This window comes from Haliaeetus albicilla, chromosome 1, assembly GCF_947461875.1.
Source record: "Haliaeetus albicilla chromosome 1, bHalAlb1.1, whole genome shotgun sequence".
NCBI classification, from domain to species: domain Eukaryota; kingdom Metazoa; phylum Chordata; class Aves; order Accipitriformes; family Accipitridae; genus Haliaeetus; species Haliaeetus albicilla.
In genome coordinates this window covers 48,324,730-48,352,234 of record NC_091483.1, presented here as the reverse complement: position 1 = coordinate 48,352,234, position 27,505 = coordinate 48,324,730, and the positions used below count along the sequence as shown (strand labels likewise).

General features: G+C 39.3%; 2 protein-coding genes and 1 pseudogene across 3 annotated transcripts in view; 2 read left to right on the top strand and 1 right to left on the bottom strand.

Annotated features, from left to right (window-relative positions):
- The first annotated feature begins 6,720 nt into the window (after positions 1–6,720).
- LOC104323387 (claudin-22) lies at positions 6,721–8,027 on the top strand. The gene has a single exon (XM_009927029.2). It carries the CDS (start codon positions 6,792–6,794, stop codon positions 7,443–7,445), a length of 654 nt encoding a protein of 217 aa, XP_009925331.1. The 5' UTR covers positions 6,721–6,791; the 3' UTR covers positions 7,446–8,027.
- A 123-nt stretch (positions 8,028–8,150) lies between these two features.
- On the top strand, positions 8,151–10,113 carry LOC104323389 (claudin-22-like; annotated as a pseudogene).
- Positions 10,114–10,222: 109 nt separating this feature from the next.
- Positions 10,223–27,505, bottom strand: part of WWC2 (WW and C2 domain containing 2) — a 108,287-nt gene continuing 91,004 nt past the window's right edge. For both annotated transcript variants that reach the window (XM_069787721.1, XM_069787728.1), the window contains exons 17-23: positions 27,188–27,300; positions 26,008–26,200; positions 23,889–24,053; positions 21,272–21,364; positions 19,919–20,161; positions 14,911–15,038; positions 10,223–12,932 (exon numbers count right to left, since the gene is read on the bottom strand). In XM_069787721.1, coding sequence (XP_069643822.1) covers positions 12,866–12,932; positions 14,911–15,038; positions 19,919–20,161; positions 21,272–21,364; positions 23,889–24,053; positions 26,008–26,200; positions 27,188–27,300 — 1,002 coding nt within the window. In that variant the 3' untranslated portion in view covers positions 10,223–12,865. The remainder of the gene's footprint in view (positions 12,933–14,910; positions 15,039–19,918; positions 20,162–21,271; positions 21,365–23,888; positions 24,054–26,007; positions 26,201–27,187; positions 27,301–27,505) is intronic.

Here is a 27,505-nt window from a genome sequence, read left to right as displayed (position 1 = left end):
GCTTAGATTTCAGTTGTAGGGGGGATATTTAAATCCTGGTTAAAACCTAGGAGGGAAGAAAAGCTGGATAGTTTTTTTTTTTTCTTAAGCTGAAAGGATCTGCAACATTAGAGAGAACAGTTGCTTGCTAGGAAAGACCTTTCCTTTCTGCATCTCCTAGTTCCCTGCACCTTAAAAGGTAAAATACTAAAACAGTTTAACCCACTAGAATCTGAAGAACAATCGTATTTCAAATGACTACCATAAATTTGTTCAGCTTCTTTTCTCCCTTCCCCCCAAATCTCAATTATGGCAGATGAGCAAAACGCCACAGGTGCCCCACACTTCCTTCACTTGTCAGAAATTCTCACGGCTCATTTCACACTCTGGCTAGCCTGATGTTAAAAGGTATGTGCAGTCTTCTAATTTATGGTTAACAAGTTCCTATTATCTTTGTAATCCCTATTGTCATGCAATAACAATTCCCCATGTAGGTTCAACTTGGGTACTACAAATAATTTCTCGTAAGTTTACTGATAATAAGAAACATGTCTTAAGGAATGAGAGAAAGCTTATTATAATAATTGTTTGCAGGTGTTAGATGAAGAGCATTATAGAAATATATATGTGTAACACTCTATTAAACCAGAATCTCATAATAAGGGATGGATAATGATAAAGAAGCCTACACATTTCACAGCTCAGAAATTAATTTCTTAGACTTCCACCATTCAAGGAAATCACATTCCAATCACTGTTTAAGTGACATGAGTTTTCATACTTACAGTAATCTCCTGTATTGACAGTACATCAGAAAAAGTTCCCTGAAGAATAAGGCTAATTTTCTAACCCAGTCAACCCTCACTTTGAAGTCTGGATTGGGATGGTGATGGAAAAGTTTTTGCAAAGGTTGAAGTACTGAGCCTTAAAGCATTCTTTATTCTTACAGTATAAGGATGGCAAATCTACCCTCTCTCATTTCAATCTTTTGAATAAGTCCCTAAAGCAGAAATAGGCAGTTTCACCTTGCTGTGCTTAACTCTTTCAGTGCCTTTCCCTTCTAGATCTTGTCCAACTGCCACTAATCCTACATGACATCTTATTTCAAGCTTTTGTTAATCTTACAGAAGTGAAACTGTTTGCAAGGTCTTTCACTCCCAGAAGTACATTTCTTTTGCATACATAATAGGCTCTTGTTAAAGTTGCTTAATGAATTACATCCAGTGTTTGAAGAGGGAAGGTATGCAGGGTTGGGCAGTCCTTGCAATAGTGAAAAGTTGGGAATGTGCCCATTTGAAGAGGGAGGTCCTATTCAGAAGGCCAGTGATGGCTGTGCCTTTTTCCTCACATCAGAAGGTTCTGTAGCCCCTTCCTGGCTCTTCTGAAGGTGCTGAGGTGGCATGTGCTTGCTGAGATCCCACCTTCCACTGCTGCCCTCACCCCAGGTTTGCCGTGCTCTCTGCATGCCGGCCCTGGTACGACAGCAGTGTAAAATCATCAGCAGTGGCTGTACTGCTGGGGTGTATTCTCTGCCTGTGTCAGGGAGGGTGGATCAGAAGAGGTGATACGGTCTTCATGACGATTTGCTTTGTCTCTGCTGGACTGTGCCCTTCTGCTGTAACATTCCACAAAATGTTCAGTTGTTTGCTTTGTGACTTCTTTGCTCCAGCAGTATCCTAGCATTCACTGAGAGGCACTATCTTCAGATGTAATACAGAAACAAATAATGTAGTCTCACAAATCATCACCTCGAAATATTGAGTTAGATGTTTTATGAAAGTGTAATGACACCATGAGCTAACTCTGTGTGCGTGTTTAAAATTTACTCTCTTTTCCCGTTCCAAAATGGAAATTGTCATTATCTTCATCACCAGTGTATCCCTTTCCATGCTGCCTCTCTTCCCTGCTTTCACAGTGGCCTCTAAGTGTCCATAATTAGGGGTTGCTGCTGTGGATTGCACTATAATTCAAGCAGGTGTATAACAACCAGTGCCACCGGAGTATGGAGTATTTGTGGATGTTGTGTCAGTTTGATTCACTGGACTTCTCACATGACCACTACACCTAACCGTCCAGCTCTGTATGAGGCTGTGTCTAATGTGGCACTGTAATTTCAATGGGGGATTCACTGGACTTCTCACATGACCACTACACCTAACTGTCCAGCTCTGTGTGAGGCTGTGTCTAATGTGGCACTGTAATTTCAATGGGGGAAACAAGGAGGAAATCAAACAGCAGAAGAACCATAATAACTTTAGTAATAAATAAATAAAATTCAGATCAGTCCACTTCATCAGCAGGCCAGAATGTACCTCCTGTCACTCTGTTGCAAAGTTTATGTGTCTCAGTGGTTGGAGACACACAGATAATTATTCAGGGACAAGTCAACCTCTCTCTACTGTGATGCTCTCTGAAGCACCCTGAAACTTTAGGATCTACCAATAAAAATAATTATTTTTGTCAAAGTTCACTTAAATGCAGACTAGAGTAACTCAATATGGGTAGAAGTATGGGTTGTGTTCTTTGCTCGATGTTTCTGTTGGTTTCACTGAAGGGCACATTGGATATGCAAAAGATGCTCCAGCATCACAAAGAAATGGGTTCTTAGTTGGGTAAGAAAACACTAACTCCCACAACTTCTAGTTCAGGCAATAAGGTGGAAAGCAAAAGACTGCTAAGCTGAATGAATGAACTCACTTGTAGTAAGATGCTGAAGGCACTACCGTGCCAACTTCTGACAGCAGCTATGTTTTACTGGCTGTAACTAAAATTCAGTTATGGAAAATCTATACACTGATTCTTATTTCCATCTTTTGCATATGTATCTACAAGATGGAAATCTAAAAATAAGAGAGACCTGTGAATGATTCATGAAAATACTAGATATTTAAATGAGCAATGAAAAATATTTAGGGAACTTTGTGACTATCTTCAGATTAGCAAAAATTATGGTAGTGTCTGGGGAACGTTGTTGGGCACAATTGTACTTCACAGATGAGCACACTTTTGGACCACTGGAGGAGAATAAACAAGACCACAATGTGAACATGCTTATGTCTTACAAAAGAACTGAAAGCATAGGAACTGAAAGCATAGGAAAGAGTCAGTCTCATGTAATACACTGACTGCTTTTGTGGGATTAAGTTGCCTAATCAGCTCCCAAAGTGCCGCACCTGATATTTCTTTCCACTTATGCTGAACAAAAAACTTTTGGATAATTGCATGGGCTGCAGAGCTGTGTAAAGACAACAATTCCCTAATACTCTTTGCAGGGGGTAAAGTATTAGAGTATCTATCTCTGGCCATGGAGGTTCCCAGAAGAGTTAGTGTAGTGCTAAATCTTTTAAAGAAAATACGTATTACTTGCAATAAGATTCAGAATCCTTGTGTTCAGCCTGAAATGGTTTTATGCGGAGTAAAAATCTAATGCACTTGCCTGCATGAAATTATATGCATGCTGACCACTCCCATTCTGCTTTAGTCTAGTCAAAATCAGTTTGCAAAATGATGCTTGGAGTTAGTTTGAATGAATGATGTGATCTCTGAGGCTTTAAACAGTATTACTGAAACTGTAGAAACCTGATCGTGACGTGTGCTGTGTTCTTCGTGGGCATTGTCTGTAATGAGAGTTACAAAAGCTCAGTGTCTCACAGAACTGGCTGCTGAAACAGTCAAATGGCAACAGCAGCACGTGAAGATGTCCCAATCTGTGTGTCTGTGGCAAGTGCCTGGCTTCAGGGGGGCTGATGCTCTGGAGAGTCTCTGCTGGCTTCTGCTCATTCTGGCAAAGGGACCAGAAATCTCTCTTCTCTGCAGCTCAGTTCCTCATATGCTGAGATTATTTTAGCTGCTTAAGCCTCTGTAGGATGGTATCCCTGAATGTTACATACATCGGGTTTTAAAGTTGGGGGGGGGGGGGGGGGGAGCTCTAAACCCAGTCGAAACCCCACCTAAATTCATCCTCACCTTCCTTACCTGAAAGCACACTGGTTGGTGATAGCTGTACTTGCTCTTCCTTTTCTTCCAGACAAGCGTGTGTTAGACAAGCACAGTCCTCGCTGCAGAGGCTGCTAAGGCGAGCACGGCAAGGAGAAGGGGCAGAGTTGTCCTGGAGCAGCTCACTTGTGCATGGGCCCCGTGGCAGTGGCTGGGGAGGTCCCTGGCAGGCAGCTTCCCTGCCCCACCAGCTTGGGGGGCAGTGGCCATCTCCACTGAAACCCCTTGAGATGATCTGTTGTTTCAGGCGGTGCAGATGTCGGCAGATGTTTTTTGTCATGGTAATGTAACAGTGCACCCTGGGTTTATGTTTCAAATTACCCTGAGCAGTAGGGCAGAAACTGATGGGAGCCCAATTCTAGCTCTTAGACTTTGCAGTAACTCTGACATGTTACTTTCTGTGTAGGCAGAAGTCTACCAAAATAAAATTATTCTGGGAATGAGACATTTTTAGATGTTTGAGAAAGAAAGAAAGAACGGTGGGGAGGAAAAGTGTGAAAGAAGGACAAGGGAGATAGGGCTAAGGCAGTTACTGACCCAAGAATTTACGTATCTCAGTTCAGCTGGAAGATCTCTTTTTGTTTGTGGGTTTGCTGAGATTTTTGTAAGATCAGTAAGTTCCAAGTAAAGGCATTTCAGACCTTGTTATCCTGTTGACAAGGCAAGTCTTACTTTTTCTTTTTTTTTTTTTCCTCCACTGGAAGAACAAGGATTCTTTTATAATCTTGCACAGGATAGTACAAGGAAGCTTTGCTTGCTCTAGGTTAGCGCATGTTTAATAGTAAGTTGCAGAACTTAATTGGCAGATCTTACTGATGCTGCAGTCTGAATGCTTGTGATTGCTAAAATTTAAAGGCTGGCATACTGCTCCAGCTGTGGTCAACATTAGCAAAATGAATGGACTTCACATGCCTGATCTTGTGCTTTCATGATGTATTGACTGTTGGAGTTAAGAGATGATGTTAAATGTTCACAGACAAGAGAAGCGCAACAGGCTTTCACTAACAGTCTGGCAGTAACCATGATTTTAAAGTCAAATAAGCATGTAGCCCCTGAATGAGCAGAAGCACTCCTGGAGTGTAGTTGTTTATCTGAAAAAAATTATTCAAATGGCATTATGGAGTTTCTCATTGAATGTCATGATGATTTCCAGAACTAGCATTCTTGCTCTGAACAGAGAAAGGGGAGAGAAACGACACTGCCAAATCTGAAAACACAATCTGGAGTTTGAATGAATTCAGGGTTAGTCTTTTTGATTCTGTTACTAAGTGGATGGCCAAAGTTAGAGCCTTGCTTGCATCAATTTGTTCGCAGTGTTGTCAGTAATGAATATCCTTGGTGATTCCTGCTCTTGTCCATGGTAATTTTTTGACCAGATGTAAGCCGTTGGACTGGGTTGGTACACAAGCAAAAGGGAAATTGATCATCTTTCCTTCTGTTGGCTCTTCACAGCTTGTGACAGGAAAAAAACGAGGTTTAGAAATTAAGATCCAATACAGAAATGAAGAAGATCTCATAGTGAAATTTCTTAATGATACCCTTCAGGATTTTGAAAATCTTCAAAAGCAATGTTATGTTTTTCTATAACCTGATAACCTGTTTCGAGCAACTGAGAATTCGAATATGCAGATGAGTACATTATCATATCTAGGAAATGAAGTCAAGAAAGACTGGAAAGCATCTCTGGGTCATACACGTGTGCATGTGTTCACACTGCTCAGCTCCTTCCCGTACAGGCTGTGCTGTTACAGCTGTGGAGGGGAATAGCAGACAAATGTTCTCCTTGCTGACCCTGTAGACAAGCACAAGCGTAGCTGACATGAGAGCAGGAAAAAAGCAGGGTTTCCTAATGGGGTAATGGCATAATGGTGTCTTGCTTTGATCAGAAAGGTACTAGGCATTCCTGGCCCTGGGAGCATTGAGTGCCAAATGTTGTTAGACACTAAGGGTATACACTCTGTGCCATCTGGGACGTGGGCACTAGGAAAGGGGACACTCTGAGATGGTGTAAGCTGCTACCGTGGTGTTGCTGAAGTGCTGGGGCAGGTAAAGTTTACGCTGGCTGATGATCTGCCTGGGTTTATTATGGTGGAGGGATGTCTAAGATTTCATTCTCTATGGTACTTTCACCATACCCGTCTCCTTTTCCCCTTAAGAGTCAGTCAAAACAAAGCCCACTTTAAGAGAAATGAATGTAGAAAATGTGAACCATAGGATCTTTTACAAAGCGTCTTTTACAGTGCTGGGGACATAAAACAGGGCAGTGGAAGATAAGCCATTATGTATGTTGAGGAAGTCTAAGAATAAAGATTATAGGCAAACAGTCTACCTTTCTTTACAAGGCCTTGATTTACATCCCTGAAATCTCAAATTTAGCTATTACAATGAAGTCCTGTTGCACACAGAGCTGACTTTTTATCACCACTTAAAATCTAATTAATCCGTATTGAAGTACAAAGATTTCTGTTGTGTTTTAGGGTGAGGGGTCATAGAGCCCTCTTTGTTCATCCTCAGGCTTGTAATCATCAGGCATTGGGATATAATTTTACCAAGCAAATTGGAAGGTAACGGATCAAATCCTTATCGGAAAGCCTAACTCATGGTTTAGTGAAGTCCTTCGTCCTTTATGTGAAACTTTATATGCGTGAAGAACAAAAAAGTGTTTCAGAGCTTACAAAGGGTTAATAGCAAGGGCTTATATTTGGGGCAGCAGAGAACTAAAATCATCATAGCTTCCACCATCACTCAAGGTAGCAGTTGTTACAGAACTGCTGGGGAGACCTTCCTCCTCAGGCTTTTAGGACTGTGCTCTTATAATGGCCTTGGTCTATCGACCAATGATGCAATTAAGTGGCATACTAGTCTCTCTATTGGGATGGGTCCTATCCTGTCTTACTACCTATTTACCCCAATGGAAAAATCTTAACTTGGAACTGAATGAACTGGAGATCTGGACCATGGGACTCTGGCAAGCTTGTGTTGTCCAGGAAGAAGGGGGAATGCAGTGCAAGGACTTCGATTCTTTCCTAGCTTTGCCTCCAGAGCTCAGGATTTCTAGGATTTTGATGTTTTTTTCCAATGGATTGGGGTTTTTGGGCCTCTTGCTCTCAGGATTTGGGTTGGACTGTTTGAAAATTGGTGAAAGACAACAGGAACAAAAGAAACGGCTGTTGCTGTTTGGAGGATTGCTCTTCTGGATATCGGGGATTACAGCTATTGTCCCAGTTTCTTGGGTTGCCCATTCCACAGTCCAGGAATTCTGGGATGAGAATATACCAGATATTGTTCCCAGGTGGGATTTTGGGGAAGCGTTATTTGTTGGCTGGCTTGCTGGATTTTGTCTTATATTAGGAGGATCCCTACTTAATTGCACAATCTGTTCAACTGAAGTCCATCCATCTTCGGTCCATTACGCAGTACCAGAACACCAAGATCAGTGTCAACATGTGGAAACTGAAACTAGGCCTTAAAATGGAAGGTTTTAAACAGCACAGAAAGACTGCCCTATCTTTTTCAAACCCTAGCGCAAGCCAGAAGCTTGTTCCAGTAGTAATTCAAAGGACTCTTTGTTACTTAGCTGATTTCCTAAACTTATGTCTGTTTTTTTCCATAACTGGTATTGGAAGATGGTGTGTTTTCTCACCTGCTTTCTCACCTGTTTAAAACTTTGTTTCACAGCAGAATGCTGAAGTTTTCATAGACTATGCAGAAAAGGTGCTTTTGCTTTCTCAAGTGCACTGTAAAATCCTGAAAATGAATATGCATGTTCTCTTACAGCTTGGCTTTTAACCAAAATATGCTTCCCTTTCATACACAACCAATTAAATGAGCCTCAAAGCTTGATTCCCTGTTGCAATTTTCCACTTGCCTAATGCAGTGACGTACAGACTTGTGTTTTTACATCCGGAACAGTCTAAATACATGCATTGCATCAAATTGTTTTTCTGTGTACTTGGAAATTGTTGTGCTAAGGAAACTGTAGGTTTCTGAAATTCTAGCAAGCTTTGCAGATGTCTTTTTGTGCATGGGGTGTTACAGGGTAGGTGCTTCATACCCAGTAAGTAAATTGTGTTTTCCCAGTCTAGCACATTAAGCTGCCCATAGGAGTTATTCTAAGTGTTTCCAGCACCTGCATACTTTATGCACCAAATATGGGCTGAGAAATGCTGCTTTAAAAAATACACAATTTTCTTCCGATACAGGTATTGAGGCATGCATCCCATCAAAGGCTCCTTAAGCTCCATTCACTTACAGCAACATGTTGCTCTGAACGGGTAACCCTGGACTTTAAACAAATGATATTTAACTGGCCACAAAGCAGACAGCTTCATTTGCTCTAAGTAGAAATGTACCAATGTGGTATTAAAACTTAATTTAAAAACAAACTGTGAGATGCCAAATCTAGCAGAACTGTTGTAAGGCTTTAGCAGACTGATGGAAAGCAAAATATATGCTTTTCTTAAAAAAAAACCCAAAACTAATGAAAGGTGAGCCCAGCTGTGGCCACACCCTTCAGCTACTGGTTTACCACACTACTTCCCTGTCCCCCAAACACTGCAGGTGGAACCAGGCACCACAAAGCAGGAGGGGGAGGAGTACTTCATGCTTTATAAAGCAGTGTTTTAACTTTTGTTTATGTTCAGTATGACAAAGAATTGAACAGTGTCCGCAAAAGTGAGTGGTTTAGAGCTTCTGTGAGTGTTAAAAATGAACTCGGTCCACAGGCACAGGCTACAGTTAGCTGGATTTCTGTTGTCTGTACTAGGATGGGTTTTAACTGGTACCTGTATTTATCAGACTGGAAAAATCTCAACTTAGACTTAAATGTACTGGAGCTTTGGACCATGGGACTCTGGCAAACCTGTGTAGTCCAAGATGTAGGAGGAACACTGTGTAAAGATTTTGATTCTTTACTGGTTTCGCCTCTAGAATTCAAGATTTCCAGGACTTTAGTATCTACATCAAATGGGCTAGGACTTCTGAGCCTTGTGTGATCTCTAGTCTTGGTTTGGACTGCCTAAAGGTGGAGGATACAGAGCAGAAGCTGAAGAAACAGCTGTTACTACTTGGAGGAATACTCCTGTGGATGGCTGGAGTTCTGGCCCTAGTCCCTGTTTCTTGGGTTGCCCATACTATAATCCAGGAATTTTAGGATGAAGACATCCCAGAGATTGTGCCCAGATGGGAAGTAGGGGATGCACTGTTCAGTGGTTGGTTTGGTGGATTTTTTATAATTCTAGGAGGATCTCTACTCCTCTCCACAATCTGCTTATCATCTGACCATCCATTACCAGAGCAGTATGCAATGGCAGATATGCAAGACACCCATCAACATCTGGAAACCGGAAACAGAAGACTTTTAAAAGGGTAGACATCAGGTTTTCAGATTTCTTACTCTTGCATAACAGTAAGAAAGGTCTGCTGAACAGACAGGTTACTGTTTACAAGATCAGGGTGGGGGGATTGCTTCTTACAAAGTAGTTTCCTTTAATCACTACTTACCTTCAATTTTAATTAACATTAATTGATGAGCTATGCAGATTTAAGTCACCACTGTATTTCTCCAAAATCTGATCACTTGCAGACGTTGTTTTTGTAGGTTTTTGTTTGTTTGTTGTGTTTTTTTTTTGTTTTTTTTTTTAGGATAAGTGAGTATAAAATTTTTAATCTCTAGGCATGCACAGAGACTTGACCATATTTTAAATGGCTGAATGCTTACTAGGGCTGCTTTGAACAATGTCTTTTTTACAAAAATATTAGTTTAAGTCCTGAAAGTTTGTAGTGTCAGTTCAACATACATTACAAAAACCTAATACAGTACAACCCTGAATGAAGTTCCCTGGACTTGTATCATTTACAGGAAACTAAATGTTCTCAGACATAGTGTCATGTAATGCAAGATCCTCCATTGTGTGTGTGTGTGAGAGAGAGAGAGAATGATTGAACATATCCCTGCACAATCTCTCTCTAAGGAAAGCCAGTATTTCTGAATAATAATGAGATGTTGTCCAGTGGAGAGTTGACCATGTTCATTGCTATTGTAGCTTTTACTTCATGAATATGAAGAACTAACAGAGTATATGAATCAGTTTCTATATAACTCATCCTAAGACTTGTCAGTGATTGATGTGAACTTTCTAGAAATGGCAATGATTTTACACTGACAAAGCTGTAGCAGCCATCTGTTTCTGCAAAGAGCATATAAAGACATAAAACAGCAATAAAAGAATTAAATCAAACACTGGTCTGGAAAAGAGCTTTGTTAAAAAATGTATTTTCCAATCACTGAAACACATGGAAAGTGCAGAGACAAGTTAATCTATGTGATGCACTTGCATACTCTTACAGACAAAATTAGAACAGAAACACATTCAGAATATAACCTGATTAAATATTTAGTTCAGTCCTGAGCATTTGATATTTAATACAGTATAAACATAGCAATAGTAAAAAAAAAAAAATCTTAAAATTATTTGATTTGTGTTCTGTTACAATTTCTGCTAAACTTTGCTCATTTGGCTAAATATTCTTGTACCAGTAATATTTAGATTTTGATATATATGCAACTGCAGTGACATTGGTACCTGGAAACAGAACTAATTACATTCATTATACCCTGCTGTGCAGAGTAAATTCCACTTCAAGAGTAGTATTTATAATTTTAAACTGATGGGGGTTTACTTGTATGTATTATTTTAGCTTATTCTATTGAGTGTTTCAAGTGTGAATAATCTGAATCAGTATAAAACCCCCAAAACTCCAAACCCAGAAAATTCTTAAAAGCTGCCTACAAATATGTTCAACTTTACCACTTTGGAAAATGAGGAGCATGAATATGTTTAAGTCTCTCATTTTTAAATGAGATTTGCAAGCTAAAGCCAGCAATACTTAAATTTTGACCTCACCTCAAGCTTACAAATCAGACAATAATACTTTTTAAAAAAAATTATTCAACATGTGAGGAGAAACAGGTAATCTAGCAAGAATTTAGACAGCTCTAAATATTTTTCACAATTGCATACTTAGTGTCAAATATTTTTATGGCCAGAACTGAACTATATTAAACAGAACATAAATAAGACTGTAAATAAATAAAAGAAAAATCATAAAGTACACCTCTAAACATCATTCTACAAACAACTTATATAATCAAATTGAGAAGTTGAAACTGTCAACCTTCATTTCACCTCTACATTAAATAATTCCAGATTTGTTTTTTTTTTTTTTTTTTAAATTGACCTTTCAAACACGAATGTTATCTCAAACCCAAGAAACAAAAAACAAATGGGGCATTCATAAAGGATGTTCAATCAGTCATCTTGCCCAAAATAGCATGTTTGGCTATACATTTAAGTGAACTGATGTATTGTGCATAAGAAAACCCTTAGGTGTTACACAGACCTCTCATCACAGAATTGTCACTTTGAATTCAAAGACAGCTGCTACCATAGTGTAGTTATATTTGCTTCCATTTTCTCACCAAGTAATTATAGCCTTTTGAAAGATGAAGTCCATGCATATGTGGCTTGTTGCTTGGGGAAGAAAACTTTAGCCAGTGAATTAAATACATCTGAGTGCAACATATTAAGTAGAAAATGAAATAATTCTGTTTTCTGCAATGTCCACCTACTTACACAGTACCCACAGAAGATAAGACCCCAACTGCTTTACCAAGACAGGGCTGCTTAAACACCTACCTCTAATGTTCTGGACTTCTTACAGAATGCATCCAAGTTGATGCTTCCTCCTAGCTGGCTGCTTCATGTAAGACAAATTTGAAACATGCCATTCACATCTATTTATTAAACCGTGCACCCTCAACTGCATACAGGGTCAATTGTGTATTTTTAAAAATGTTATTTATTGTACCGAAATATGTGAAGACTTCTAGTTGGGAGCTTTTCTTTTTGAGAAAGGATTTACCTTACCAGCAAGACTTATGATATCTGAGTTAGTATATGGCAGATTTTTCTTCTGGTAAAAATACTTTAATGAAACATCTTCATACTTGTAAACCTAACAAACACTTTTACGTTTTCCTAGTTGGCAATAAGATACCCTCTAGGACAAAGGATTAACATAGTGTACAGTGGATATAACTATTCCGATGTCAATGTTGGTATTTTGAATTTGATTCAGCTTCCAGTTCAGAAAGCAGCTGCCCCTTTTGGTAGTCTCATAATTAGTTTTTAGGGTTACTTGTCTGCCTTGCCTTTCTTACTCTCCCGCAGATGCAAGAAACCATTTAGTGCAGGTTAAAGTACTGTACATTCACAAAACTAAACTCTGAACTCTGTTTCTTCCTACAAAGTATTAAAAAACAAAAACAGAAGAAATCTGTTTTCAGAAACAAAATTCCAATGTGGGTGATGAATCTAATTAGCAGCTGTTGTGAGGCAGCCTTGATGTTTTGGAAAGGAGCTTACGCTTGTGGTTAACTTTAAACTATAAAAGTCACACTCTTCTACAAAAACATCGCATGGCAAAACAGCCATCTTCACAGTCTGCTCACATGAAAATAGTGAAAAGATAAACAATCTTCTGTTGAACGTAATATTTCTCAACACAGTGCAGTTCAACAGGATACATGCTTAGTACTGCCTTTGTTCCTTTGTTCCATCTTTACAAAATAAAAACACACATGCAATACATACAAACTGTACAAAATATCAGCATCAGTATACCAAAATTAATCTACTTTGGTTTTCTGGTTGTTGGGGGTTTTTACCATTTTTTAAGCATACAAGAATTCAATTCACTATATTTTACAAATAAACATATCAATAGTGAATGTAAAATAGAAGATTTTTAAAAGCAGGTCACTGGAACTACAAAGTTCATCTGAAAAGAGATGAACAAGCAGAAAAAACACTTCAATGCAAATGCATAATTATACATCATCAGCTGGAAGGGCTGGTATACTGATCTTTGCTCTTGTGAAGTATGCTATCTTCTCCCTGAAATTAGAAAAGAAAACAAGTTATTATTTTACTATTTATGGCATGACTCCAATGTCATCTGCTGTAGAGTTGCTCATGTTACAGCATAGTTCCTTTAAAATACAGGTTTGGAAAATATACAGTGAGGAAAACACACAGTGAATTTATTTACAAATTTGACATTCTGACATTATTCCCTTCTTAGGCAGGTTTATGTCAAAAGCAGCTCCAATTTTGAAAAAGAAAAAAATAATCAATATTTCATTAATAACTGCAGTGATGAGACTGAAATATCGATCTAGTCACTGAATTTCCTATGATGATATTTCAGTGGGGGCGACAAAAAGGCAAAATAAAACATTTTATCCTGACTCAAGGGGTAAAAGCATTGGGTCTGGGCAAGACTCAGAGAAGCAGAATTGTCAAGCCATTCGCTAGTTGCTTCCCCTGTGCTGTTACCATTTCTGTCTCCTATGAACTTAGAGATTACTGAAGCATAACAAGTTTATACAAGCTTGTCTGCCAGCAGCCTAGAAAGCAGATGATAAGTATTGGGGGGATAAAAATTAAAGCTCAGAAGAGTCATTCTTTTTGAGAGCTTCAGAAATGCCTCTGTGTGATTAGTGTGTGAGGCCACAGCACTGTAACAAGTCCAACTAGCAGGGCGCGTACAATTCAGCCTGAGGAGGTAACTATTTGTCCAGTAGACTAAACCATGTTTTCCACTGGCGAAACTCGAGTTCCCATCAAAAACAGTAGCTCAGAGCAAAATCAATTACGTAAACTGGATTCCTTGGCTAGTTGTGTGGTGATTAGAAGATAAAGGAGAATGGAGTCTTACGATACCCTTCTTGCAGGGGAATGGTGTCTTGAGCACTATTACACGTTCCTGTAAATTTGGGCAGCAGTCTGTTTGTGATGACTGTTAAATTACCAGCACTGATCAAAACTCTCTCAAGACTTGCATAGCAAGTGAAAACTGTTTGAAGATGCTCTGAATTTCATGCTGAAGATGAATAGCTCAGCTGTGATGCTTCATTGCGGAGGACCCCCCTTGCTTTCTTTCTTGCTTTGATTCTGCATCTATGTGCCTCACAGGCCCCTATTTGCTTATAGATTTCTCAAACTGCTCAAACCAGACTGGGTTAAAAAAGGAGAAAAATCCTTACACTTGTTAGCAGCTGATGTAAATTTCCTATACAGGAATCCAGAAACCAGACTTTAAAAATGTGTGTTAGTGACAAAACAGATTAAATTAGCTTGCAGTACTGTTTCTATGTGGAAGAGTAAGCATTGTATTTTTCAATCACCAGTTTTATATTTATGTTTATATAGAACTGTGGCCTTCAGGCTGCTAGCCTGCCACTTACTGTCCAGTCTTTTAGGAATTCAGACCAGTTACAATTAAGGTTTGAGATAGCAAGTGTTCATTCTGGCTTATGCTAAGCAAGAACACTTGATTAATTGCTTCATATAATCGGTTGCTGTTCCCGCAACCAAAAGGAAAAAGGAGGAGGGATTCAAGATCTTTCTTGAATAATAAGTCTTGAGCGAGGCACAAGCAATGGTTAATCAGTTTCCTGATGAGATGCACACTGTTCTACTACAATAAGGCGATTTGCTTCAGGCACCTGCCATCACCAGAAAAGATCCCATTACTTAAAGCCCACTGTCAACCTACTGTGGGTGAGGCAAGCCACGGCAATGGTCACACACGTGCTTGGCCACAGCAGATGCCACACAGCAGTCTGAAACTTTTCATTCTTCGTCCTCACCACCACAGCTCAGCTGACATACTGCCACGTGAGCAAGTTACCAACGCCCGGTCCTTTGAAACTCCAACTTTGAGCTATGTCAGAAATGTATGATGTTTCTTGCAAATTCAAAGGTGTGTGGATTTTTGATTAATGTTACAGGGCATGTCTCATCATATTTGGAAATATTTCATGTTACTTCACTACATTGAAAAGAGCATGAAAAGCAGAACAGGCCATACCTGAATGACTGCACCTGCAGTGGCACTTTCTGGCTCTGCTCCCGCAACCGGCATACATCCTTAGAAGCTTTCCTCATCAATTTCTCAGCACTTAAACCTTGTTTCTGCTCTTCTTTTGACTGCTCAGCCTGTAAACAGGAAAAATAACTATGTTTTGCTAATAATGAACAACTACTCATTTCAAAGAAATGGCAAATCCTTCTGTGTCAAGGAAAACACTTGGCAGTGTTAGGTTTACGGCTGGACTCAATCTTAAAGGTCTTTTCCAACCTAGATGATTCTATGAAAATCTCTATGCAAAGGGTCAGCAAGACAGAAGACTGACATCACAAGCCTAAGCCATGGGTGCAAAATAAGGTAACAGAGATTTTCCTAAAAAAATAAATGGAGCAAATCCCATGCCATCACAGGTGGCTACTAAGTGTTATAAATTTTGGTGAGATATTTCTTAGGGCTATAGTTAGACAACACCTAAATTTGTACGAACAAGTGTCATCTATCCAAATACCTTTTTCGAATTGGGAGACAGTGATTCTCTTCCCACGTAAAATACTTTTATTTCCTAATGAAAGCTCGCAGGAAAGTTGCCTATACCTACTCTAAAATAACAGACAAAAAAAAAAAACAGAGGAGGCATGCTCTCAAAGTTTTGTTGAGAAACTTTCCTCCTCCATGCAAAACTTTCAAGTTTTGTTGCCCTTGTTAGCAATATTAATATTCGTGAACTTTTGTGCTTTTATTCATGACACAACACCCATTTTGCATGTAAGACTCACTTTTTTCATTTGCATTGTAGAGGTGTAAAAGCCAAGCGAACAGAACACCAGTGGTAACAACAGATTAAGGATCTTTCTTGATGTGAATATTGTTCAGCAGCTACATATGCACTTCTAAGTTACAGTATTTCTGTATGTCAGTATTGCTGTTCACAGCAGGGTAGTGGTACCCTATCTGTTGAAACGCAGTCCAGTGTTTTAGATGGAAGTGTTTTACGTTAAAGAACACCACCCTTTCAGTAACTCAACTCAAAATCCAGGCAGCTTATACTGCTGTTAACTTCTTCAGTCCCCAACTCCAAAATAGCTATGATTTTAAAATGAAATTAACCTATAAATATTGTTTTCCTTATTAGTTAGTGAACAGCAATTTGCAATCTACAACTGGTAGTGTCTTAATTTTACATATGTCACTGGCCATATGTTTTATCAGCTCCCCTAGTTAATATTTTTCATCAAAGCACTAAACATACAATATTTCAAAATTTTCTAATTTTATCTTTTCTCTAACTATACACAAGATTCTTGTGACTACTGCATTTCAGGTTAGCAGCATAGGTGACTTCTTTGTTTTCATATTCTCTATTACTATGTACTCCTTTTTCATTTTTTCAATCCTGCTCTTTTTTCAGGATGCTCTCAGAGAAACTTTGATTTCAGCCCAATGCCTCTAAGAGTATGCACGTGAGAAGTTATGTACATGACCAGGTTTTATATTTACATCATATTTCTCAAGTGTTTTATGAAGACAGTGAATCCTCCATCTCTATAGAATACAGAAAAGCACACTAATACATTGGTCATACATTCAGTAAGTGCCAAAAATCTGGCACTTATCTGCCAAAAATAAGTGCCAGATAGGAATCTCTGTATCTGTGCTTAGCTTAAGCATGAGATAACAAAGAAGAAACACTATCAAAATTAAAGCTGAAACCCTAATTCCTGTCTTGACCTTCAGTGGTTTTTGTATAGAATAAAGTGAATCTCAAGAGAAACTATTAACTGTACTAGACACCAAAACACTGGAACAAGGACATATTTGTGGTATTGACAACATAATTACAGATTACCTCTACATAGAAGAGGTACTGAAAAGAACAAGATCTTTCAAGATATTCACAGTAATCGTTTTTGGACATACACAAAGAGGAAGTACTTCAGAGGACACTAGGTGTCTGAAAACTTACTCGTATAAGGATTTAAGACTCAAACTTTGAAATACTGCGTGATTTCTCACAAAAATGCAATCTCAATAAGAGAAAATGCTTTTGGTGCACAGAATTACCAACTGTTTTCTGATCTGCAAGTATTAGTGGGCTTTATGTACTTGCTGTACTTAGGAAGGTGTGGTAGGAAGGGGAGGGAAGGTATGGAGTCTGTGTATTTGGCTTCAAGCAGAGTAACTGTGTGCTAGCACTGATTTTCAACATCCCCCACATCTGTGGTTTCATTTTTCACTTGAGACTCTCTCAATTTCTCTGGCACTTCCAGCTGCTGCATTAGTCTGCGCCATTATAATGCCTGCAGGATCTAAAAAATAATCTATGACAATGTTCTCTAGGCTGCTGTGTTTTGCTAACCCAAGAGGAAACACTGACAGCAGAGTACAGCATTCTCAGGGTTGTTTTGCTCCACAGGGGAAGGCTGCAATGATTTTAAGGGTAGAAATATCTCTAGAAACTTTGTAAGCACTCTTCAAAAGAGGTGGAGTGGCTGTGATCATTATTCTGACTTTCAGCTTGGAAAGAAGGACTTAAATGCTGTGCTGCAGACTGCATATATTTTAGGAAGGTATATTATTACTCTTATTCCTCATTGCAGTGTGTGTCATGGTGTCGATCACTGACACCAGAAACATAAAATATGACAAACCTATCTGCTGCCTTGAAAGAGCCAGCTGAAATAAGAAAGCACAAATCCAAAGGATTTATAAAATTAAATGTTGCAGAGGCATACTCTATTCTAGCAGGAATAGCTTTAAGAGAGGGAGTAGTTTTAAATTAAATAAACAATTAAAAATTATCATTTCTATCCATCAGTAAATATAAACTATGAACTTCTAAATAAATTTAGCTATGCTTCCTTTATATAAGCTACTATTTTTATGGGATAAAACTGAGAAAGATAAAATCCATACAATGAATTCACATGGTAAAAAACCCCACACAGTTACATTGTGTGATGTTTAAACATTGCATTGTCTTATCCCATTTTGCCCAAGGGTTTTTCAGAACACTTGTAAATGCTTGGCCTAAACTCTGTTAGTATTTTACAGCCATTTTAGAACTCCACTAGCTATAGCCAATAGCAGATGCCAAGGAAAGAGAGGCAGGAAGACAGAGAAGACAGAATAGGGCATAAACATAGAGCTGGGAGAACATGTTGGGAGAAAGTTTTGTTTCCTAAGCTATCAGACAATCAAGGACTTCTTGAAGTAGGTGATATCATTATGGTTATTGACCTCTGATGGATTTTTCTTCATGAATTTATCAAACTGGTTTTTGAACTTATGCAAACTTGCAGCACTCAGTGTTCCATGGAAAACACTTTTACAGTTTCTAAATATTGTGCTATGTTTGCTTGCATTTAACATGCCACCTCTTCAATTCCCTACTTCCTGTGTAATAAAAGACAATGATTAATTTGCTCTTCTCCACCCCACCCATGATTTTATAGACTTCAGTTGTAGCTACTTAGCCACTCCTAACATGGAAGCTGTTTTCTCCTTTGACCATCCTTGTTGACCCTCTGTAGTTTCATTATCCACTTTGAGAAGAGGAACCAGAACTGAACAATGTTTAAGTTACAGGCATAACATGTATTTATATCATAAAACAATGATTTGTTTTGTTCCAACTTTTCTTCTTACTAATACCTGTCTTACTTGCTTTTTGACATCTGCTGATCACTGTGATGTTTTTGCTGACGTTTTTGTTTCTTATATCCAAAGTATCTCATTCCTAACAGCTAATTCAGAGCTCAGCTTTGTATATGCAAATATTAGGATCATCTCTTCCCTCCTCTACACAAGGCTATTTACTGACATTCAGCTTTTAAAAAAGCAAAACAACAAAACCAACAACTGTTGCTTACATATTAGAAAGAAGGTCCTCTGCACTGTGTTGAAACTGCTGTCCATTTTTACTACTCTGAATATCTTGGTGTCATCAAAACACTAATCTCTATCAACCATAAATAGCTAAAGAGTACAACTCCTTCCTGGATGTCACTAGCAACCTTCCCCCATTGAAAACTAATGTGCATTGACTGACATAGATGGGAAGGGGGCTACAGCAGGCATTTACTTCATCCTCCTGCTCAGAGTAGGTGAAGCTAGAGCTGGGTATTCAGGGTCTTGTCTAGTTAGGTTCCGAGTATCTCCAACTGTGGAGGTTGGGTTTTTGTTTACAACCTCTCTAGGCCCCTATCCCAGTGTATGATCACCCTCACAATTTAAAGAAACAACCAACCTTCTCAAAACATAACAAAAACCCCACAACATCCAACTTTTTAATATGTCTTGTTGGAATTTTCCGTGTTCCAACTTGTCACTGTTGCCTCTCACTCATTCTATCCTGTTTTTTGTCTTTTATCCACATGAGGGTATCCCATTACCTTACAGCAGTTTAGGGACAGTGCATATATGCTTGTATTGTTTTAGAGACGATCCCATAGAGAATAGAATTTGGCTTTCCTTTGCCAAAACTAGAAGAAGTATGTCCTGAAAAGGAAATAAACCACAGTGGAAGTACTGCCTTTCCCACATGCCCCTACCACTATGAGTAATGGTCATTGCCTCTCTCTACCTGTTACAAACATCTTTGGCTACAAGTTCTGTGCAGACTGCAGATCAACTGATGTTGAAGGACAAAAAGCACATACATGTCTGTAGGAGTACAGCTGGGACATGAGAATTTTAAATTAAATTTTACGTAAATGCTATTTTACTACACCAACCACAACTATTACTCCAAATAATAGTGTTTCTACTGTGAATTACTAAAGTATTTAGAGGGCACTAGAAAAATACTACCTCAAATTCTAGGTTTAAATGCTGTAGTATTGACTAATAAAGAAATACTGTTTACACTGCATAATTCAGAGATGTAATTAGACAAATGTGAGCTTCTGTAAAAATCTTTTAACATGCTAGACTGAATTCTTTAACAAATTTATAGAAAAGGTAGGGGCATATGCATATTCACTCACAAATTTCTGTATGCTGCTCATACCTGTTTTTCAGCTTGTTTCAAGAGTTTCTGGAATCGTTCATCCTCTAGCACACATGGGGGAAGGTCTGTCTCTCCTCTACCTTTCATTTCCTCAAGCTTTTGTTTAAGATCCCGCAAGGCCTGAAGCTCATCATTCAGACGATTCTGTCTTGTGCGTGATGCCTGGAGGTCCAGCTCCAAGTCAAGGGAAGTGCGTATGGGGCACTCTTGCGTAGCTCTTCGCATGATTGGTTGGCAAACAGGCTAAATCGTTTGGGAGACAGAACAATAAAAATTAATATCTAGAGAGACTAGCGTAGGGTTTCACATAATACAGTCAGAAAAGCTCAAATGTTCTTTGTTTTTCTTTAGCAGAAAGCTACTATGATGAGATCCAAGTGCAAAAATTAATCTATTCTGGAATTTTTCTTCAGTCACTAGCTAAAAATAAATGCAAAAGTTTCTCCAACCAGATGTACCATGCTATATTTACAGGTTAAAAACAAAAAACCTGTTCTGATCCTCAAGATGACACAATGCCAGGAGATCAACACTACACAGACTTCCCCATAGATTTCAACTACATTATTTATTTTTATTAACATTTGCTTTTTCAAGGCATAAACAAACACAAAATGTTATGAACTCTGTAAGCATGCATTTCTTTAGTGTATTTTACATTATTTACTGTCCTTTCACAGCGACTTTTCGCATGAGTAAGTCAGGCAGGAGAAGCCATCCCAGACTATTCAATATTTCTTTCTTATGCCAAATGTAATCCTGCTACCTGGTAACAACCCTTCCGCAGAAGTGTTTTTTTTAGTTACAATCAAGATTAAAACATAACTCTCTCAACTTATTTAAGAATGACCTCCATGCAAGAGAAATACAATCTTACTCTCTTGTCCTTGAATCCTTCTGCTACTCAAAATACTCTTGGAGAAGAGTACATCCCCTTTAAAAGGTCATCTGGATCCCTGAAATTTCCACCAAAATTTGCTCAAGATATATGTTGCTGGTGTTGACTTTTGTGCAGCATAAGCCATCTTGGGTCACTTTGTAATATTCAGGTTCTTTAACCCAGATCCATTTGACAGTAACAAGCTAAAGTTCAACAGTAAATGCCACGATGCTAAGCACCAGTGTCCTACTCCTGGTTCAGCCACAACTAGAGCAACATAAGTTTTGTCGGTGGGGGAAGATGTAGGACTGAGACCACTGTGTTGAGATTTCAACCTGGAACTACAGGACTACATGGGTACTTGCATTGCTTTTGCTGAAATACTTGAAATAAAGCATATTGTTTAAGTAGTTTGTTATTCCTTCTCTCTTCATACTTTGTTTTAAACCATGTCCAGGTAATAAAGCACATACCCGTTTAACTCTTAGGCTCCGCCGTTCTGTGGCGTTTCTCACAAAGAGAGACTTTTTGGCTAGTGTTGAACTGTCGCTGTCACTTCGATTCAACTGTCAAAATGTACATAACAGAGAAATAAAGCACCTTCACATACAAATACATCTGTATTGATATAACCAGACAGAAAACCTCAGTGTTGATATACATGTAGATCATTCTTAGTATAAAGTAAAAAATTTTTCAACTAGAATAAGCGTCTACTCCAAAAGTCTATTCCTAAACCAAGACAACCATTGATCTTACTGAACAACTAGTAAGTAGACTCTTTAGAAATGCAAGGAAGATAACTACGGTTAGGTTATTAAGTACTGCCAAATCACTGTCTGGCTGCAGATTATAAACTACGGATTTCATTTACCTGGGGCAGGCTTTAACAAATTTACTACAGGGATCGTAAATTACTGTAGACATGCACCTGTCCAACAAACAGTATTTTTGTATTATTATTTGTAACAAGTATAGGTGTGCCTACAGCCTCCTTCAGAAGCACTTCCTGCTTCTCAAAAATATGCATCACAGCTCAGCAGTAGTTTCTGCTTAATTATAGCATTAGTTCCACATACATCAGTGCAGACAGATTATTAGATGCATCAGCATGCACGGTGGTAACCTTCAGAGAAACAGAAGCATCTATCTGCAGGATATTTACTTCACCTCTTCAGAAAAGGACAGACAAAAAGAATCATTCAGCTAACATTTCAATAACCAAAGCCAGAGCCCTAAAGCATGCTTACACAGGACTGACTGGGAGTTGGAGGTGAGAAATACCACCTCTTGCAATACGAATACACCTCTCGAGAGACAAATCCATCTCTTCACTATGGAGCCACTACTGGGAGCCCACCCCTGGATATGCACAGGTGGCTATCATCACTGATGTTCTTTATGCACTTTTCAAGGGAGATTTTCAAAGGCACCAACAGACTTTGGGTCAGTCCTTTAGGCCTCAAAAATCTTTGTGTTTGCTGTAACATCGTATGAGAGTAGGTGCTTTCTTAAAGCTAGGCCATCTCTTCCAAAAAGAAAGCAGCTGGCAGTTAGCCAGAGCGTGTCCAACAGTTGCTTTCCTCTACTATGGCACCACAAAGCAAGCAAGGCTGGATATGCCTGTGGTGCAAGCTGGGGACTAGGACTGGGGAGACCCCCATTATTCAGCCCTCTCCGTGGACTCAGACGCAGATACAGTGCCCACTCTTGAGCCCTGACAGTGGACTACAAGTATTTCTGAAACTGCAAAAGATTCATCTGTGCAAACATGGGTTTTTCCTAGGGTACTTTGCTTCCAGGCAATACCGTACATGAGAAAGAGAATGGTTTATTCAAGGTATGTTTTTTTAGATTCTGGCTTCTGGCAGTAGGTACGTAGCAATGTTCAAAGCTACAAAAGCCCAACGGCTTTCCAGATGCAAAACACCTCAGGAGTTTATACCAACTAAACTATCAGAGCAACTAGTGTTACATCCTGCCAAAGACCTCCATAGGCAGTAAGCTAAGGCTGTATTTTTCTGCCAATACACCTAATTTCCAGTGTACAGGAATTAAGATGAAGGTTAGGTTCTGAATTCAGCCAGTAATCTACCCAAATTATGTAAAGATTGTTACAAAATTATCTACTGTGTTTCATTCTGGAGGGTGTACGGAATAGTTATTTAAGTATGTAGATATCAACTACAGATTATTTTGGGTTTTTTAGGCCAATGATAATCACAGAGAAGTGATCAACTTCAATGTTCCCAAATGATTAAGACAACCACCTCTAATTGAACTGGAGAAAAATTAAAGCATAAGTATTTAAAAAAAAAAAGTCATACTTGTGTGAGTAACCTGTAGAAACTAAAGATCAAAATAAACTGCCTTTTCTAAGGTGCCTGTAATTAAAATCTATAGAGCTGGTAATCCATTCTTAAATCTTTAAACACATGATTTTCACAGTTAGTTTAGCAGCAACAGGGCTGACAGTCTAAATCTTTTTTTTTTTTCCATGCTACCATAGATCTAGAAAGACTGGAGAACTTTGTTGCCAAAGGCATGTTTAAAACTCAGCCCCTAGGCAGCGCTCGCACATCTTTCAAAGATGTAATTACAGCAGCATTTGGGCTGCCCAGGTTTAAAACCAGTTGAGATACAAAGTGAGATTTAAAATTGATGATGGAGCTCTTTCCACACTGTTACCCTTAAACGGTTACATTATTAAAATATGGTAATGCAATGGCAGTTTACAGTGAACTCTATTCTGTGTTTTAACAAATTATTTTGCTGTGTGAGAGCTGTAGTTGCTGACATGCAGGGAAACACACTTTTTGCAGCCAGCCAGCACAGGCATCTGTGTTACTTCTCTCCAATACGATGTATTTTTGCCCTACTAAAGGTGTTTTGCAAGAGTACGCAACTCTGCTGAAAGTCAATTCTACTATGCATCAGATCAGTTATGGAAAGAACGAATTAGAGAAAGCACAGGCTGTGCCTCTTGCAGGGAAAATTGGTACATGACTCACTGTCATTAATGCATCATTCCCAAGAATTTAAATGACTCTTTAGTTAATAGCTCTTCCTTCCAAGTGTTTTTCCTCTTACCCTACAGATGTATTGGTTACGCTCGCCTGGAGAGAAGGTTTGTGAGCGCACTATCATGCTGTTCCTGACAAAGGGACACTGTCTTGAGCTCCAGCTGGCTCTGTCCTTGGGTCGGACTGTTGCGTTCTCGTTAACCAACTCCTCGGTGTTAGTCTCTTTATCAACCTATGAAAAGGAATTTAGTTTGTAAGAACTACTATATCCAGACACATGCCACCACATAGTTTTTGTGCCTTTGGATTTTACAAGCATTGTTACCTTGCAGCAGATGGAAAAAGACCAGCACTGAAAAGCAGCTTGCATATACACAGAAACTTTGCTGAGTAAAGAAACACAAAATTCCCAAAACACTTAACAGCGTGCAAAGAGTCTTTGAAGGTACTCTGTGTATCCAGTAAAACCAAAGCTTTTGCAGAAAGGCCTTTGCTGCCCTACAGATGGTCTGATAGAACCATGGTGCAACAAGTATTTTGCTTTGCCACTTGCGGACATTATTATTATTGTTATTGCGCATTTATATTAATATTTATTTTGTTCTGCATTTGCAGAACAGCAAGGTTCTGCCATGCTAGAGATGGTGCCTGTGCGCACTGAAAGGGGCAGCTGGGAAAGTTACACTGCCCAGGTTCTCCCAGACATACTGTCATATGTCCCCCAAACCCCACCAGCGGGGCTGCTTCAGGGCAGCCTGCAGAGCTGCACCAGCCTTGTGAACCCAGGGAAGAGACTAGCTAGCTACTGTTCCACAGGACGACCTGCTGCCTACTACAGTTGCCCCACGTGTGCCACAGGGAGCCTCAGGTGTCAACATCCCCGTAGGTGGTGCAGCCTGTGCTTACTTACATGCAGCAATCATCTTGACAGCCAAGCTAGAACAAGCACTGCAGCAGCTGGCACTTCTGATGTTACTGATGTGCACTGGGGCATTTTCTTCAACTTGGGTAATTTAGCGAGGTTCACGGTTTTCAATGTGCAGGTGATAAATACAGTGACCTAAATAACACAACTGCAACCCTGAGAGGATCTGGCACACGAAGATCTGTGGCTGGCTTTACAATGAGGTCTGCTATGTCTTTCACTCACTATCCAGGTCCGTCCAGCCCAGGCTTAGCAAAACACTTGTGTGCGTGCCTAACCTTCAGATGTTGTCCTTGATGTCTCCCCTTGCCAAGTTTGGGCCTTGATCTGTATTTGCTTGCTACCCAGCAGACTGTCAGTCCTTTTATACCATGGCCTTAGCTCATATGGCATCTTGCCACATTAATTGAAAGTTAATTACAGTTTCCAGCAAGTCCATGGAGGTGTTGAACTTCTGTATTGTCACTAACTTGAAGGAACAAGATGTCATTCTTTGTGTTTTTACCTTTCTATTTTACAGAACCTGTGGGTTTAATGCATGCAACAGTGTCTTCATTAAGATGCAGAAAGGTGTTCCAAAAATTTTATTTCTAGAGTGTGTGCTACCACATCAGGGATATGTTTACTAAAAATTTACTAAAAGTGCTTTCAGAAAGGTGGAATATGATGTAAAGCAAATGGTTAACAAGAACATGGAATCAGAATTTGTTATGTGCAGCGTGGGGGTAGTTCAATAGTACACAGTTTAATACACATTTTAGAATTTTCTGCTCATTAATCTTTCCTCCTCTTCTCTGCTAAGCCAGTTTTTGTATTTCACACCCTAAAACAGAGAGAAGAAATAAGGAAATCCCCTAATTGGTTTAAAGATCTTGACCCCTGTTCTGTCCTTCCCTCTTTATCAGATGAATCAGGAAAAAAAAAAAGGAAACAATGAAACAGATGAGCAGAAGTATTTTAAGTATGCACAAGTTGAAGCTACTGAACTGCACTTGTACTTTGAATATTCTCCCTATGCAATAAAAAAAGTGAAGATACAGATTTTTGGTTAATTGTCTTTGACTTAGAAGTTCTGCCTTGCCTATCTGTTAAATGTCCTCTTCATAGTTCAGAAGTGACCACACCGATTTCATTAAAAGTACATACTGACAAGCACTACAGCAAGACACATCAAATTTTAAATGCAGCAGACTTAACTGCTCAGAAATAAATCTTCAGGTGCAGTAAAATACCATAGGAATGTGTATTTCAAGATATTCACCAGTGTTAGTATTATAGCAGCTTGCTGGCTTTCATGGGCCTCATCACCATTCTCTCTGTCCTTGTCTTCATTTGTTTCCTGTGCATCAACGAGTAATCCCATGTCATCAGTACAGTTGCTTTCTACTGCCAGCTTAACACCATCTTCCTCTTCATCCACAATTTCATCAGAGGCTTCTGCAAGCATTTCCAACCTGTATGAACAGAAGCAGCCCAGGCTTATTCTCAAACTGAAAAAGCCCAACAGAGAAAGGTATCAAAGGCCTAGGCCTTCACCCATGTACAATGTACGCATTTTCCTGACAGGGAAAACAAGAGTATCACCCAAATGCTTCCATTAAGTTCACGTGAAGGCACATTTCATTATATGCTCCAGTAAACCCAGCAAGCTCTACTACAGTTCACCTTCAAGATCATTATGACAACACCGCACTACATTCAATAGTTGTATGTTGATAACATTGAAGGACTTTGGTTGCAATAAATTCAGAAAACAAATGAGTGAGTCTCCCCTCATAATAAAGCATGTATTATTTCTACACTGCAGCTAAGAAATTGCACAGGAACAGAACTCAACGTAGCAATTTAGTAAGAAATCTGTTTCTTGGGAAAGCTCACAAGTTCTCCGAAAACAAGACTATCAATGGAAGCACACACACACTTTGTCAGACAGCAGCTCTCTCTTCAAATCCTATTAGTTGCTTATTATTGTGAATGCAACTAGTATTTGACATGAGACGTTCTAGTACACCTCCAGTGGCTTAGACTCCCCAGGTGGTTTCACAGGAAGATGTACATGGAGTGGAAGAGCATCAGCAGTAGGAGTTAATACAGCAGCCAAGACGTAGCAAACCTAAAAGAAGGTGACCACACAAGACTTTACCCCAATTTCCATGGTGGTGAGAAACTGCAACAGGTTGTCCAGAGAAGCTGTGGATGCCCCATCACTGGAAGTGTCCAAGGCCAGGTTGGACGGGGCTTTGAACAACCTGATCTAGCAGGTGTCCCTGCCCACGGCAGGGGGGTTAGACTAAATGATCTTTAAAAGGTCCCTTCCAACCCAAACTGCTCCATGAGTCTATGATCTCCTCCAAAAGTACAGCCCTTTCATTTGTCTAAGAACAGGAGGAATGAGTGGAATCATTCAGGCATGAACAGTGAGGGAGCAAAAGTGGCTTTACCAGTCTTCCTCAGAGCCCCTTTGCTCCTGCTCCTCCTCCTCATCTTCAGCCAGCTCTTGTTCTACTGCTTCTAGCTCAGCAGATGTCCTCTCCAGCAAAGCTGACACAGCATCCTGCTCACAAGGAAAGAGAAGATGAAACCAGAATTGAGTGATACATAACATAGGTTAAAAAAATGACAACTCTTGCAAGAGCTGTATTACCCTGCTGCTCCCTGATGCCAGCAAAAACATGACTCAGATCAGAAGTGTAAGGGGTTTGAATTGTCAGTGTGTAGCACATTAACCAATTGTTTTTATACAGAGTAAATCTCAATCA